This window comes from Triplophysa dalaica, chromosome 10 (assembly GCF_015846415.1).
Source record: "Triplophysa dalaica isolate WHDGS20190420 chromosome 10, ASM1584641v1, whole genome shotgun sequence".
Lineage (NCBI taxonomy): Eukaryota > Metazoa > Chordata > Actinopteri > Cypriniformes > Nemacheilidae > Triplophysa > Triplophysa dalaica.
The window spans coordinates 12,477,970-12,494,486 of NC_079551.1; the positions used below are offsets into that span (position 1 = coordinate 12,477,970).

The 16,517-nt window shown below is 39.6% G+C and overlaps 2 protein-coding genes across 15 annotated transcripts in view; one reads left to right on the forward strand and one right to left on the reverse strand.

The window, feature by feature from the left end:
• Positions 1-257: 257 nt before the first annotated feature.
• Positions 258-3,218, reverse strand: s1pr4 (sphingosine-1-phosphate receptor 4). The gene is made up of 2 exons (XM_056759729.1): positions 2,947-3,218; positions 258-2,021 (listed from the first exon to the last, which is right to left on the reverse strand). The coding sequence occupies exon 2, from the start codon at positions 1,922-1,924 to the stop codon at positions 755-757; it is 1,170 nt and encodes a 389-aa protein (XP_056615707.1). The 5' UTR covers positions 1,925-2,021; positions 2,947-3,218; the 3' UTR covers positions 258-754.
• Positions 3,219-5,887: 2,669 nt separating this feature from the next.
• The window catches only part of LOC130429486 (unconventional myosin-IXb), a 33,805-nt gene continuing 23,175 nt past the window's right edge, over positions 5,888-16,517 (forward strand). For 7 of the 14 annotated variants that reach the window (XR_008907616.1, XR_008907617.1, XM_056758073.1 and 4 more), the window contains exons 1-2: positions 5,888-6,120; positions 13,541-14,437. Coding sequence is in view for 12 of the 14 variants with exons in the window: in XM_056758073.1 (XP_056614051.1) it covers positions 13,601-14,437 (837 nt within the window). In the remaining 2 variants the exon portion in view is untranslated. The remainder of the gene's footprint in view (positions 6,121-13,540; positions 14,438-16,517) is intronic. The other 7 variants (XM_056758063.1, XM_056758067.1, XM_056758064.1 and 4 more) reach the window with 2 other exon arrangements.

The window sequence follows — 16,517 nt, forward strand, 5'->3', positions numbered from 1 at the left end:
CTAACAGACATGTTGTTCTGTACTTAAAGGGTTTAGATAATACATCAGCTGAGTCCAGATTGCAGACAATAAAACGTATTCAAAATGTGGACACTGCCTATTTTCTCAACATGAGCCCTAAAACTATAAGTTTTGCTGTACTTTGTATAACCCTTAAACTGATCAACTTTACATTGATGAAGGATCGAAGAAGTCTGTGTGATGTCTCCCTCTTGTGTGCTGTGAAGATAAAGCAACTATGTCAAGAATAAACAACATTAAATCAGTTCACTTTTATTGCCGCTGTAAATGTTGAGAATGTACACTTAAACATATGAACTTAAAAGAATAAAAGAAAATGTACAAAATATAAAACATCTGTAATTTATTGACTTACATTATTTAAATTACTTTGAAATCAAACCACATCTATATATCTGAACATCTTATCATTCATATTGCATGCTCAATTCAGTTTGTCATACAAAATACATTCATCAAGCTACATTTACATGGATATATTTGGCAGCTTTTATTTTAAGCTACTTACAGTGCATTTCAAACTCTATACACAGTTCACGTGTTCCTCGTGGTCTACCAGTCAAGTAGCCGCAAATTATTTTAGAGGAGTAACAGTTCTTTGTTTTCCGGCAAGGTTTCAGTCATCGCAACAGATTCAAGGGTGTTCACCTGTCACGTGGAAACAGTGTAGAGATGAGCAAACAATCCCGGAGCCACGCTGACATTTAGTAGGTGGTGCAGTTTCTGTAGCTACCTAACCACTTGACGCAGATAAACATGAAGTGGTGGAGCTGAGGCGTGTTTTCTTGCTCTTCGGTTCCGGCAGCGGGCTAGTGCTCAGATTCCTCACCTTGCTGAAGCTGTTGCGTAGACTGCTGTGTCGACTTCCAGAAGTGCTGGAAGTCTCCTTGGACCTTAAGGTCTTGGGATCCACCAGCCCCACCTTCATGCAGCAACAGCACAGTAGGCTGGAGATGGCTTTCCTCAGCTCCATGCTGCCGAACGAGTATATGAGAGGGTTCATGGCGGAGTTGAGCACGGCTAGGGCGATGACCCAACCGGGACTGAAGAGCGTGCTGCAGCTACGAGAGTAGCAGAAGAAATCCACCAGCAAGAGGATAAACAACGGACCCCAACATACCATGAAGACCCCTACGATGGAGATGACGGCCTTCAGGAGCCGGAGCGATCGCTTGCTGCTGCGTAAGGACATCGTCTCTGTGCTCCTTCGCACGTGGCAGTATATGGCGAAATAGAGGGCGCCTATGGTGAGCAGGAGGATGAAGAAGATGACAAGAGCGAATAGGATGTAGCTCTTGGAGTAAAGCGGCAGAAGCGTCGAGCAGCTCTTCAGGTTGCAAACGCAGTTCCAACCCATAAGCGGCAGGAAGCCAATCACAAGCGCCGTCATCCAGCACAGCACAACCATCATGTAGACGCGATAGGTCTTTGTGGCGGTTTTCTGGTGGACGGGCTTCATCATCGTTGCGTAGCGCTCCACAGCTATCAAGAGCAGGCTGAAGATAGACGCCGCCAGCGCCACGAACAGAACTCCCTCACGGAACAGCCAGAGAACCGGGCTCAACTTGAAGGTGCGTTCGCCCGACATGCAGATGTTGACCACGTAGGCGGAGCCGGTCAGCAGGTCACTGAGGGCAATGTTGGCGATGCAGATGAATATCCAACGGTGGCGCATGCGGACACGGAAGAGCACGGCCAGCAGCACCATGAGGTTCTCCAGGATGATGAAGATGCTGATGCATAAGAACAAGACCGTGATGATGCCGGTGCTGGTCCGGGAGGGTTTTCGGTGCTGCAGGCGTCCGGTGAAGTTATAATGCTTCAGGATGAGATTGTAGTCGCCGCTCCAGTTGTAGATGTCAGGGCAGGAGGACGCAGCTGTTAATGAACGCCTGAAATCCATGGTGTGAAGAGTTGAATCTCGCTGGTGTCCGTTCTGTCTCAGATGTGATCAGACTCCAGGCATTCAGACTCCAAGATCCTTTACCTTGCTGAGTTACCTGATCGAAAAGAGTTCATTGATTTGAGTCCATTGACTTCACATAGCTTTCACATCTTTTTGACAATTCTGAAGAAATGCTAATTATAAACTATCGATAAAATCACAGAGACATTTTTATAATAATTGGAGTCACCTTATTGTGTTATTTTAAACAGGTGTGAGCATGCCTATGGTTTAACCCAAACCAGTGTTGGATTCAAAGTGACTTCTATATTTATTCAGGGACTGACCCCAGTTTCTCAAGCGCAGAGATGCTGACACTCATGGATTTACAATTGCGCTATTTAAACTCGCAACTTGTGGGTTACCAGTTCAAATCCTTGACTACTGCGTTACACAACCAACCCCATGAGTACAGAACAAGGACAATTAAGAAAGAACACATTGTCAAAGATTCTTGTAAAAAAGAAGAAAACTACATACAATTAAAAATTATTCAATAAAAATAATAAATTCCATTAAAAAAATTATCGTATTTAATAAAAAAGTAAAAAATACATAAATAATTGTAACAATATTAGTATTCATTCATTTTAATAATATATTAATAAATAGATAAATGCATGGCATGATTTCATCTTGCCACGTGTAAATTTAAATACCTCTAGTTTCACTACTGCACTTGTGGTTAGAGGGTATTTAAGTGTGGCGTGCTTAAAGGACCACACGTATACAACTAGTGGTATAAAAATAACGCTAAATATAAATGCAAGTGATTGTAATATTAAGAGCCTTTGTTGACTTTGATAAAAACTTTACAAAAACTATACAAACAGAAAATATTTACAGAAAAATACCTGAAATGATTGAAATGCATTATAATTATTGATAAATCAACAATCATGAATCACAGAATACTGGCATGTAATGTGAAATAAATCTTAAGGTGTAATGTGGTGTTTTGTATTTGCAGGTAAACTCACCTGTTAAGAGTGACACTGGTGGTTTTGAGCCATGCTCTGATGCAAAAAGCTTGAGTCCTGGGTCTCTGAACGGTTATATACCCCTCAATAACAAGGAAGGAAGTTTTCTTGCAGATTTCTGACACACCCAATGGGGAAAGCAAAGGTTTTTTGGTTTCTACAAACACCAGTTTGTAAAATGCATAATTGTGACATATTCCCAGAATTTGTACAAACCTAAGATGACACAAGCAAAATCATTTTGTCTTGAATATTATTTCTATGTCATAGATGTAAAATCTATAAAACGTTAATAATGTCTGCACGCCTATATGTTATACATGTATATTTTTTATTAACATAATATATCATTTAATTAATAATAAAACTAAAGTCATGTTTATGCATAAATGTTTTTATGGTTAATGTACATTTGACAATTTAAGCTGCAATTAAAAAAGTAATTAAGAAAGCACTTCTTGCCACAAAGTTTGCATCAATGGGAAAGTGTTTTTTGTACTTCTCAGTCACTTACTCTACACGTGTTGCAAAAGCCCTTTAAACACTTCTTACTCTGCATCAATATTTTTACAACAGCTTTACAACTTCTCAGAAGCTCGAAAGCAAACAGGAAACAATGATGACCTAGTAATGGGTAACCCCTCCCTTAAAACAGCTGGCTGAAAACAGAGATACACACGTACACACACACACACACACACACACAGACACAATCGTCTGTAAACTCATCAGAATGAGAAAGTTGCGCATGAGTTACTTTATGTGTCACAAGTGAAAACTACCTGATTTATTTTTTCTATGCATCAACGATTCTGTAAATCCTGCAAAACGATACACAATAGCACCTCAATACATTTGCTCGTGGGACATGCAGAAACTACAAGATGACTATTATTATTCCTATAAAAAGTCAAAGAGATGCATGTCTGTTTCTTGATGTAGGCTATGTTTTGTTATGATAAGATAAAGGAGGGGGGACTTCTGAAACTACCACATCCTGAGGTAAGAAGTTACACCCTTAACAGTTGCCAACGCCCTCATGTCATTTCTCGCACCAAGCATAAAAATGGGCTAACTGTGAAAGCCGCAAAACATGCAAAAGCTTGTTATCATTAAATATAGTGTAAGCACAAACAGACCTGCATATATGGCATACATATACATGAGATCATTATGAAAGGCTTTGGATGCTTTATACTCTATTAGAGCTAATAGTAATGTGATGATCTACACCGCAGTGATTCTCAACCGGGGGTACCCGGGCCCCTAGTGGTATGTGGCGTCATTGCAGGGGGTCCGTAGAACACAACATATATGAAATATCTCGCATTCAGGGTTTCAAATGAACCTCACCAGACGCAAATAAAAGTCAAACGATTTGGCTATTGCAGTCAAATTAATTGCCACATTGACTGGTTACTTGTGTGCATAAGTTATGTTCACTCACTTTGCAGGGAATATTCATGAAAACCAAATAATATTTATTATATAGCCTATTGCTGACTTCTGCACATTTCTGACTCAAGCATACGTCATGCGGCGTCATTTAGAGAGGTAGAGTCGAGTAGTTTGTTTACTTTTGAATTGCTCTTGCAGTAGCCCACAGTTACTTTGATGTCATATGACAGGTGGTTCTGCGCACAGCCGCATAAAGTCGATGAGGATGGTTTGAGATATGATGGGGTCCAGTACTTTAAAGGTTGAGAACCACTCTGAACACAACTGTGTGAACTTGAGGGGGAACAGTGCATCCACTAAAATAAAAGTAATTGCAAGAATGACTCAGAAAAGTTGAAAAAGCAAAAAAATGAATGCACTAGTTTACATTTATGTGTATGTGTAAAACCCATAAAAATAATATTGTGACTGTTTTACACAGAAAACATAAGTTGCATGAATCAAGCTTTTACGATCTCGAATCAAAGGATTTGAAGTGCATGGCCAACTCACCCATCTCATGTCGACACTGACATCTATCTGCACTTTTAGAAACGACCACTGAGTTTATTCAGATGAGCTGCACTGCTCCTATTCCACCACAGGGCTTTGCTGTTCACCCTTTAGAAAGCATTCACCAAAACCACAACAATACAAAAGTTTTCAGCTTTTCACAAAAAAACAGTTCATTTATATTGTCAAAATGTTTGCAGGAATAGAGGATTAAAATGACTTCATTTTTGTTTTTTAACTCTATTCAGATTGAACAGCTGCATATGGTGGATGACAAATTTCTATTAAATAAAATAATGATTAAATTAATCAAGAATGAACGACAAATGCAGACATAAAAAATGAATATGTGTAGTGTATATATTTTTTAAATATTTGTTAATATGTGAATATTATTCATTTTTTATGTATAGCCTACATTTACAGTATGTTAATATATTTATACATTTATTAATGCTAGCCAATATTAGTCATTTATTTCTTAATTTATACTCAAGTCATTTTGCTCATTCATATAAAGCTGCATTCAATCTGAATTGTGTCAAATAAGGGACCTTCAAATGTAAAGTAATATAGCAATAATGCATATAAAGAGTTAATTTGCAAAATAACTAATTAATTAAAAATCATGTTTCTATTGTGCATTACAAGTAATATTAATCGAGGTTGAATTGGGTTGTTTTGATTGAGTAATAATAAAAATAAATACAGCTAACTTACAAAATTAAACGCAATGAAAAATCGTTGAAAACACACTAAAAACGTGATTTATGGAAATTAATACAATTGTTAGTTTTTGTAAATAAACAAATATAATATTAGCCAAACTGAAACATTTTTAAATACACAGAACTTTTGAAAAGACAAACCTTGTGCTGTGGACACAAATGGGTGCAGTTTCGCGTCTATCCGCGCGGGGTCGCAGTTCAGCAGGTTGCCTCGAACTCTTGAGCTTCACCCCCCGGCGTGTGTGTTTGTATAGATCAACGGCACAAAGCCCTCAGATCTCACGTAGTGTGTCCGTGTGGGTCCTCTCCGGACTCATATCTGCGTGTTGTGTTTTCAAAGAGCTCTCTGGGGTGGAAATAAATCAATCTAGATGAGTTTCAGAGAGAGTTCAGCGCGAGACACTGGATTCACACGCGCGCGCGCGAACGACCAACACGGGTTTGTTAACTTCGCACGGATGAGTCTCTTTATTGTAAACGACAAACACACATCAAGGTAAGTTTACAGTATTTGTTTTGTGTTTACATTGAGTTTGTTTCGGTCTCACTCCGCGACGCGTTTAGAAACTTTCCGGGCGTTTGGCAGTGAGAAGCCCTTTTGTTTCACCAAACAACGCTTGTGATCGTAAAACCTCAAATATAATGACGAAAGTGCGTCTGTTTAGCTTCAAAGTGATGTTGATGAAGTAAAATAAAGTCGATTGAGGTGCAAATTGATTTACGTTTAACGAACTTCCCGGATTGGGCTGAAACAAAGTATCCGGGTACAATGTTGCTGCTTTTTATCTTTAATTTCCCGCCATGTTGTGCTTTTACATGTAGTCTGTGGTAAATCTGAGCTTTGGTTTTCATGTTCGACTTGTGTTTTATAAATACATTGAATTGAAATACATCTTGGTTGAAGCCTCCTACTTGTTGCCTTGTGCTTCGTTGCATTATAATGCGTCATAGCTCTCACCCACCCAATAGGAGTTTTTACGCGGTGGTGTTAAGCTTTTATTACCATGATAGTCATCATACAAAACACAGCATTGGAAATTAATGGGATGGTGGTCATCTCGAGGACTTCAGAATGGGAGGTCCTCCTACTGTCTGTCTGCTGTCTGGAAAAAAACATCATCACCAAAAAGAGAAACTCAACAGGAAGTGAGAGGACAGCTTTTCAGCTAGTCATGTGTTTGTTGGAGGTTTTTCACATTAACACAATGAGGTAGTTCAGGCGAAATGGAAATCATTTCACCGTTTATTCATCCCCCAATCCAAACTGTATTATCTACATCAGAACACAAAAGAAGATATTTGGACGAACGTCGGTGGTCCGTTGACTTCCATCGTGATATTTCTCATAATATCTTCTTTTGTGTTTGTGTGAACAACATGAATGTTGATAAACGATGACAGAAATGTGTTTGACTACAAACTCGTGCCGTTCCTGTACTACACAATGAAGTTGCACCCACAATTCCGTGCCGAAAGTCCCAATTTGGAAATTTGAGGTCGACTTGATTCATACAGCAGTGCAAGAGGAGGGTTAAGTTCATGTTGGGAAACTCTTGAGTGACTCCCTAACAGGAACTTGATTGAGTCTGTAAAAGGAAGTTGATGTTTGATGATGAATGTAGATGTAGTGGTTATACAGCATTATGAGTGACTGGCCTTTTCCCTGCATTCTCTCTCTCTGTCTCTCTCTCAGTCTTTGTTTTAAAGAGTTATTGAGAGAGGTTGGGAGAGCAACCCACAAAGCTTTTGTTGTTTCTGAAAGGCACCATATGTGTATTGGATGCTTTTGAAAGCGAACCACTGGAATTAGAGCCGGGTAATATCTGGCACATTTTCAGTGTTGTTCAACCTGTATTTTGATTTTAGGGCTGTCACAATATCACATTTTCACTAGACGATACTCATAGGGCTCGCGGTATTATCACAATATCTGGCGGCTTTAAGAGACAAAAAATATATAATCATTGAAATCCATCTTAAATTTTGTCTTTGTAGTCGTCTTGTATTTGGTCACACTGTGATGTGTGTAGAATTATCATGATATCATTATAATAGTTTGGGGATATCGACGTTCCTGTAATGTCGGTATATTGCAACCTAAGTGATGTTCATGTTTACTCTTCAACCAAGTAGATTTAAGGCAAGAACTAAAACACGAAATAATGAAAACAATCAAGGCATTGCCGTAGACGGTTTGAGCTGATTAAGAAACCTTGATAGAAAACAGTATTGACAAGCATGTGGTAAGAATTTGATTATTTTCTCCTACATGAGGTTTAGAAATGGTGCTTTTCCACTGCGTGGTACTGTAGGGTTTAGTATGACTCTGCTCGGCACACCTCACTTCACCTCGTCTCTGTTTGCTTTTCCACTGCAGTTTAGTACCGCTTCTATGTGGGTGGGAATTATAAACTTGTCGTCTTAAGTTGTGCCGACTCTACTGCCATAACATCATTGTGAACGCACAAAAACACACGCACAACACAGGAGTAATGGAGCATATCAATGGCGGATGGCAACAAAACAAAATCCTGCTTAAAATACTAGAGTTTGGGAAATCTTGGGAAATCGACGGCGCATGATGGTAAACTATTGGAGCGTTTAGCATTGTGTTAAGAGTCTCAATTCTTATATTACTGTCACAAAGCATATAACGAAATGCCAATATTACGTATTAAAATGCATATTCATTTATTGCAAATCCAATGACGCTGGTAATGATTCTCTCCGCCCAATCAGTGATCTGTGTGTAAACACGTCACATTTTGGCAATGGTACAGTATGTTTGGAAGCTCAACCGAGGTGGTACTTGAATAAGTATCAGGTACTAGGTACTCTACCCAAAAGTGAGCCATACCATTCAGGACTTTGCAGTGGAAAAGCACCAAATGTAGCTGCTTTTTACTCAAAAAATCTGCAAGATGTGCAGATGGCGTTGGAATAGTTCCGTAATGTAGTGAATCATCCCCCATGTTGTGGTCGCTCATCTGTTTTACTGTGGTAAACAGCTCTTTAATCTAAAATTGCCCCAAAATCCACAAACAGCAATGCATTATGGGTGTGCCGTTTTTGGGAGTTAAGGAACGATGTAGTTTCTTGGATCAAGAAGCCGACTGAACTTGCGGTTTAGGTTGAAGATGACGCACGCACGCCGAAGTGGACGGAAATCATTAAAGCTGAAAAAGATATGATGGCCTGTCTTGTTGGCAGTTTGTGCGCTTCCAAAGCAGGCGCTCGATCCAAGTTTATAAATAACCATAATTATAGACCCCGTGAAGAAATGGCTCTCTCCATTTGGAGTTTTTTTTTGACACGCATTCATTTCTGTTTTCCATTAACCCATTTTCGAGCAAAGCTAAACAACGCTGCCCTGAAATCGTTCCGCATGTAAGTCATTAAGCGACAGTTGAGTTGTTTTAGCAAAGTGCTATAACCGAATGTTTATCGACTGCACATTTGTCAGGGCAGGCGTACATGCTCATATCGTCCAGAAGATAAATGGCACTCTGTTTGTCCTACTGTTGAAGTAAAGAACAAAAAGCAGAGGTCAGCAGGTCGGGGCTTTAATGTTCACTCGCTCTCAGTTGTGGTGTCTATTGATCTCATGCAGGAAGTGTTCTGTCTGGAGTTGAAAGTGGACGAGATGGTTTGAGTGCCAGTGACTTCATAAAATAAACTCCCCAGTCCGTCTGTAGTCGTCATGAACTGGAGCTGTTAATGTCTGCGCAGCTGCGGAGTTGATTTTGGAGGCTGATTGTTTGGTAGAATGGCAAACATTGCTCCATCTTCCTCTTCATTTGATGTAAATACAACAATGACGTTTGAGATTTTGTGGCCCAGCTTGAATGTTTCACTGTAGAGTTTTTGCATGAAAGTAACAACAATTTTGAGCTTGTGATTAGCAAAATTTAACACACAATTCAAGACCAAAGCCTCAAGCTCTCATGGCAGCAGCCGAAACACCAGAATTTTAGGAGGAGGAGTTAACATCTTCAAGATGTTTTCAATCTGGATTATGTTGTACCTTTGGCTTCTGCTCGACAACCTTTAAATGTTAATTGCAGTCCGGGATGAAAGCAGCATTGGCCCGGGTTGGAGACACAGGCACATCCTCACTTCTTTTTGTACAAACTTCCCAAACACCATACATGTTATATGGCTAGATATAATGGGTTTCGTGGAATTTAGCGTCCATTTGGTTATTTAACATTTATGACAATATCATAAACGTTAGCTGACTTCATCTTTGTCCTTTCCCAGCTCTAAAGTGTGGTCTTTTAAAAAGATCAATCACTAGAATTGGGCTCGTGTTTGTCTTGGTAACGAATGGGTCATGTGCCCCGTGTACTGCTGAGCAATCTAGAGATGACCCGGGATGAAACGGCTGACTTCTGCTTTTCTAAAAGGCACAATTCAACTAGACACTAAACTTCTTTATTTACTTCCATGCTGTTTCAAACCCATATCTGTTTTTGCAGCATTCTTTTAGCAGTTTTTATAAATCCATGCAAAACAAATCTCGTAAAGTAAAGTACATGTTTAATATGATATGTGGGTCAGTAAAAATTGACTGTTTTCATTTTTGTGAACTGTTCTTTAACTTCCTGCCTCTTTCATTTCCATGGTGCTTTTGAAACGTAATTGATAATTCCCTCGGGACAGAAATGACCTTTAGGATTGGAAATGGAAGATTATCCCTGTTTGACGTAATGCCGTTTTGTATAGAGAGTCCGTATGTGGCTGCTCATGCTAACTAGCTACACATTTTCTGCAGGACTGTATAAAGAGAGATATTTACTTAGGAATGTTTTAGGGGCCCAGTTTTCACAGGCATGTACAGGAGACTCTATGCATGCAAATTTCACAGAGCGTGCACGTCGGATGGATGCTAATGTTACAGGCATCTTGCAGTAATTTGATGAAATGCGAAACCGTCATGAGATCTGAAGGCTATTGCACAAAAATATGGTTTTAATACTTCTTAAATCTGAGACATTTTAGATACAGTTTGCAATTTATGCGAGTTATATTTATGAGTCTACTGATACATTCGTCTCATGATTTTGAACAAGACATTTTACGAATAAGAATAAAACATTTTCTCCAAAATAATTATACAAATAAATCAAGGTTTCGTTGTACAGTATTTGTATGGTTACACTTGTATTTCTTGAGTTTTGAACAATTTTATATGCGTCAAAGTTTTTATATTAATGTAGCCCTTTTCTACAACATGTTACCGCTATGTTACAATATGCCACAGCAGTGTTGAAACATGTTACCGTGATGTTGCAATATGTTACTATTCTGTTACCACGAAAATTGTACACAGAAACTTTACTATCCGCTTAAACGGCAGTTATTCCAAGTATTCATAGCGCCCCCTGACTAGATAGTGTTTGTTTGTTAGATGGAATGATGGAGGTCTTTAGAGGTCTCTAAAGCATATGTGTGCAGGTGATTGCTGTTGAGATTGACATATTGAGATATTTCTCCTTACAATGAATCAATGAAGGTGTGAATGTCTCTTATGAAACTAAAGATTTCAGTAGTGGAACTTCTGCGCAGAATGCTGCGTTATTATTGGATTTCCTTCCACAATGTCTTAAGAGACAATTTGAAGTTGCAGTGTGACTTTCAAACAATATGATAAGTTAGAAGTTATATTCATTGGTGTGCAAACCTGAACAAACCTGATCATTGATACTTGGTCACTATTAGATACTTTATAGCAATGCACAATGTAATAGTGTTCTTTATAGGTAGAACCCTAGGGAAACATCCACCAGTCTAGAACTACGGAGGTATCTTCCACTGTGAACCCCATGTGGTGTTGAGGTTTATCCTTCTTCGCCACGCGTCTGCTAAAAGACTTTCTGAACGGAGGTGATTTTTAAACAAAAGCCTAGTTTCTGTTTCAGCTTCACATTCCACCCGATCAGCCTTTTCATTCACAACATCTCCAGATGTATCTGGACCTCATAAGAAACCTGTGAGTGATTTACCTCCAGGTTTTTTCTTCCCTCGGGTACTCCAGCAACGGCCTACATGTCGAGCCGAGGGGACATGTTGAAAGAGATCTCAGTGGTTCTTGTCTTTTTTACTGTGAAACATGAGAAGCTGGCTCCCAAACTGACATTGCAGTGAAGAAATAGCTTTTCTAACCCCTTGAAAGTACCAGAAACTGAGAAAATGGTGAAGGTGAATCTTTAGGAATATTGTGTCGTCTACTTTCCCTATTCCAATGAATTCATGTAATTTAGCTTGTGTGTGTTTGTCATACAATCTATGTTTTTTTAACCTGGCAACACGGACACATCAAACATTTGGAAAGATTCATTATGTCAGACTGCATGGCAAAATATCAAATGCAACCTCATTTGGAAGGCACTTTGGATTAAAGCGTCTGCTAATTGAATAAATGTAAATCTGTTGTTTCAAGTGGCATAATTGATGTTAGCTCATTTCTGCAGTTGGTAAGGTTGTTTTACAATGGCTCTATTGTGTAGATAATAGTGTGTTTTGTGCTTGTTGGTTTGTTTTAATTCTCCAAAGTACCAAGTTGCCAGTCTTGCAACATCTGCCTCTCTAAAAGGAATCTTTGTTCTGTTCCGATATAGCTTTGAAATTCATCTCTCCTCATTTACTTGTGCTGTGTTTCGAAGAGTTAACCTGTAAGGCTAATCCAGACCTGCTCATTATAGACTATGATGGTGACTTTTTTGTGGTCTGAGACTTTATGAATGTCTTGGAATGTTATTGACTGTGGTTATGCTCAGTGGCCAGATTCAGAGACTGGCCTACTTTTCATTCTGAGAAACCAGGCTGGGGTTATACTCAACAACTTGTTATAGCTCACATACGCCTGCAAATCTGCAGAACGTGTCGACATTTTTAGCCCAAGAACAAACATTTTTACCCAAAAGGATTTAAGGAGGCTTTTCAAATTCAATCGCAACGTGTTTTCAGTCTAGTTACCCAAATGCTCGCAGTGTCTGTAATTTTTTGGACAAACAGATGTCAGTATTTTAGGATGGTCAGATAGAGCATTGCTTTTTTATAAAAAAGGGAGTGAGAGTTTACAGTTCAGGCAGGGAAATCGAACCCAAACGTCCCTCAGATAAAAATCATGAGACATAGTTATGGACTCGGGGCTTAACTTAATTTTGCTAGATATAAGCTGATACTTTTTTGAGATGGTTTCCTCTGTTCTTTTCTTGTCTGTAGATAACGTACATCCTCAAATGTACAGTTTCAAGCATCAGAGTCTCATGTGATTCTTCGGCCAAACGGACAGGTTCTGTGTTGGTATACTGAGCCACTATTTTCTTTGCAGACTTGTTTTCTAGGTACCTTAATTCATGTTTTCTTAAACAAATATTGGACAAATAACCGTGTTTAAAAAAACGTACAGATTAAGTTAGATGTAGACATTTTGTAGGTTCATTTAAAATAGCGGTCGGATTTGTCCATATTTTACCCTACGATGGGTAGGGTTAAAACAAGCAGAATTAAAAAGCACATAATTATGTTATCTATTCTGTATCAGTGTGAGCAATTGCCTCGCTGATATCATCACCTTATGTAGCAACTGTGGTTTTGTTTTGGATATTTACAGAGACATGCAGTGTTTAACTAGTCAGTTTGAGTCAGTGAAACTGAGCGAAACCGCTGTTTCTTGCACAAGCTTAGTAAAGAATGTTATTCAATGTATATTCAAATGTGGTCGGGTTGCACTAGGAGGTATTTTGTTGCCAATCTGTAGCTTATCTTACTTGAATGTACCTGTATGTGTTATAAATTCTAAGTAAGGCAATGCACGTGTTTTCATTTTGCTAAAAAGTTTGAGCAGATCAACAGATGAATTGATTAATAAAAAAAGCTGCAATGCTAATTTCATGTGTCTTTTATCCCAGGTACTAGATGGTGGTTGTGAGGGAGATACGTAATGCTGAAGGGGCTCGTCCGGAGTCAGAATGAGTGTCAAAGATGGCGACGGGACAAGTAGCCAAGATGGAAAGGCCTACGAACTTCAGATATACCCGCGACTGTCTGTCGAGACCACTTCGTGTTGCACGCTCAATGTCACCAAGGAGGCCACGGCAGCTAACGTCATCCAGGATGCGTCAACTGTACTCGGGTTGGACGCTAGCAAGCACTACGTGTTGGCCGAGGTGAAGGAATGCGGCGGTGAGGAGTGGGTACTGGAATCTACAGACCTTCCGGTCCACCGGGTTCTTCTTTGGCCTCGGAAAGCCCAAGAACAGCATGCTCAGAAGGAAGGATTTTACTTTCTCCTCCAGGAACGCAACCACGATGGTTCCATCCGTTATGTGCACCTGCCTGCCGTGGCCAGCGAGCAGGATTCCAAGCGACTGGTCGCTCGGGGTTTCCTCCCTCCGCGGCAGGAGGACTTCGAGGATCTTTGCAACCTCCCCCTGCTCAATGAGGACAGCATCTTGGCGAACCTCCGCAATCGATTTCAAAAGAAGAAGATTTACACGTACGCTGGAAGCATTTTGGTCGCTGTCAACCCCTTCAAGTTCCTGCCCATTTACAATCCCAAGTACGTCAAGATGTACGAGAACCATCAACTTGGCAAGCTGGAGCCCCACATTTTTGCCATCGCCGATGTGGCGTATTACACCATGCTGCGCAAGCACGTCAACCAATGCATCGTAATCTCAGGGGAAAGTGGATCGGGCAAAACTCAAAGCACTAATTTCCTCATTCACTGCCTGACCGCTCTCAGCCAGAAGGGTTACGCCAGCGGAGTGGAAAGAACCATCTTGGGTGCGGGACCTGTGCTGGAGGTAAGATTATTCGCACCTCGATGTAAACTAGTTTTGGCTGAATGGTCTTCAGTTCCTTTAGTCGTTCGCAAGGCACAGCCATATTAGTTGAATTCCCCAGTCAAATGTGGTTTTGGTATAGATAAATTCCTTAACCTTAACGTGTTTATGTCAACAGATTAGATTACATTTTTTTGTACTTGATGCATTAGTTGTTTTGCACAACACGGAAACTGTCAACATTTGCTTCTCTTTGGTTGGAATTGTAGGGCCTGTAGAATCGATCTGCCTCGTAACCACATAACGATACGTTGCCTGCAGGTTTCTCTTTACTCTAAACTGCCTAGATCAGTCATTTAGAGTGAGCTTTCCCACAAGCCTCTGCTTGAAATGCCCGGTCACAACATGCTTGACTTGCACAGCTTGTGTTGCAATAGCAGTTAATCTGGGTCTGCAGGGTTTCCTATGTGTCTATTGCAGTTTTTTGGTATCTCGTATCATTTGCTTTAGTTATTTCTTGTTTCCTTAAACCTGTTTGAGCACTTTGTTATTTTCCAAAATATAACCCACTCTGAGATCAAGTTCATATGAGATGATACGGAAGCTGTCATGAGAGCTCACGTCCCGCAAGGGGTTGGGTTACAGGCGAGGGTTCAAATGCGATAAGTTATGGTTAGGATGAGGTTTTACAACTAGACAAAAGTTGACTTTTTGAGTTGCTTCATGTGAGTTGTTGAAAACACATCATGTGGTATGAGGTTAGAATGAAAATTGCAGTTTTAATGCTTTTAAAACGCTTTTCATCAGGGTTTATTTTTATCAGTAGGTTCCTTCATGCAAATGTTTTGTGCCATCTGTCAGCAAAACATTTTCTGGTACGAAACCAACCTAGATGCCTTCAAAGACTGACACTTCTCTTGTGCTTCCTGTGATGTAATGAGAAAATGCACCTTGGTTTATTTCTTATCTTGAGTTACATTACCAGATCGAAGTTCATGTTTTAAATCAAGCCTCAGAGGGAATAAAAGATGGCAGGTTCTACGACGCTCGTGCTTGCGGTCTGTGAGAAGTAGAAGTCATTTTTACACCGTCAGCTTAGTTATTGTTTCTTGCCAGATAAGTTTTTAGGCTTCAGTATTTTTGCTTCTCTGTGTGTGTGGTTGGACAACATTTGAAACCGGTCGATTGAGTGTTTAGAGCAGAACAAGACTCCTTCTGGTCTCTCTCAATGATAGGAGTCTGATCTCATTGAGGTTTCTGTTCCTATTTTAGGTTTAATGAGTCAAAATTTTTCTTCTGTGGAACACAAAAGAAGATATTTTGAGGAATGTCTCGGTGGTTTTGTGTTCATACAATGGAAGTCAATGGGCTTCAGTGTTGTTTGGTTATCAAATATCTTTTTTGAGTTCTTCAGAATATACAAAATCACAGTTGTGTTTGAAAAGGGTCGGAAAACTTATGGCCTTCTAGAAACGGCTATCAATAAGAAATTTGTACATTTCTTTGTATAGCGACCAATTTTTAGCTATGAACTTCCTCGGTTTGTTTTGTAATTTTGTCTTTTTTTGGTTATCCAACTTTTGGGCCGAACACGTTTTTGTCTCCGCTTTACCTTGAATACTTTTTTATAATTATAACGTACACAAAGCAATCTTTTGAGCCTTGTTGTTGACAGACACGACTGACTGGTTTTTGTTTATTTTATTCATTTGGCCTGCTGAAGTAATGCCAACCCACGACCGTGGTGCTTTTGTGGAACACTGGTTTGAATGCATTTTTGACTTTTGTGTCATCGCATGCGTTCTGAATACTTGAAAAGGTTCTCTGTATGTTATATAAATAAGCATAAATGTATGGAAAATATTAGTAACGCTAAATTTAATTTAAGCTAATCAACCTATGTGGTACACTTTGGAATCTGTCAAACCAAAAACATTCTTGCCTTGCAGGATCAAGCGGCTTTTAGTGCATTACGTCATTGAGGATCAAATAACACAAGAGCTTTTTTTGTGCCTCAGACCTTCAAACTGCTGTGAGCTTTTTATCGACTGTACAGTCAAAAAAAGTCACGGTCGGGCTGCTCTGCAAATAGCTTTCCCTT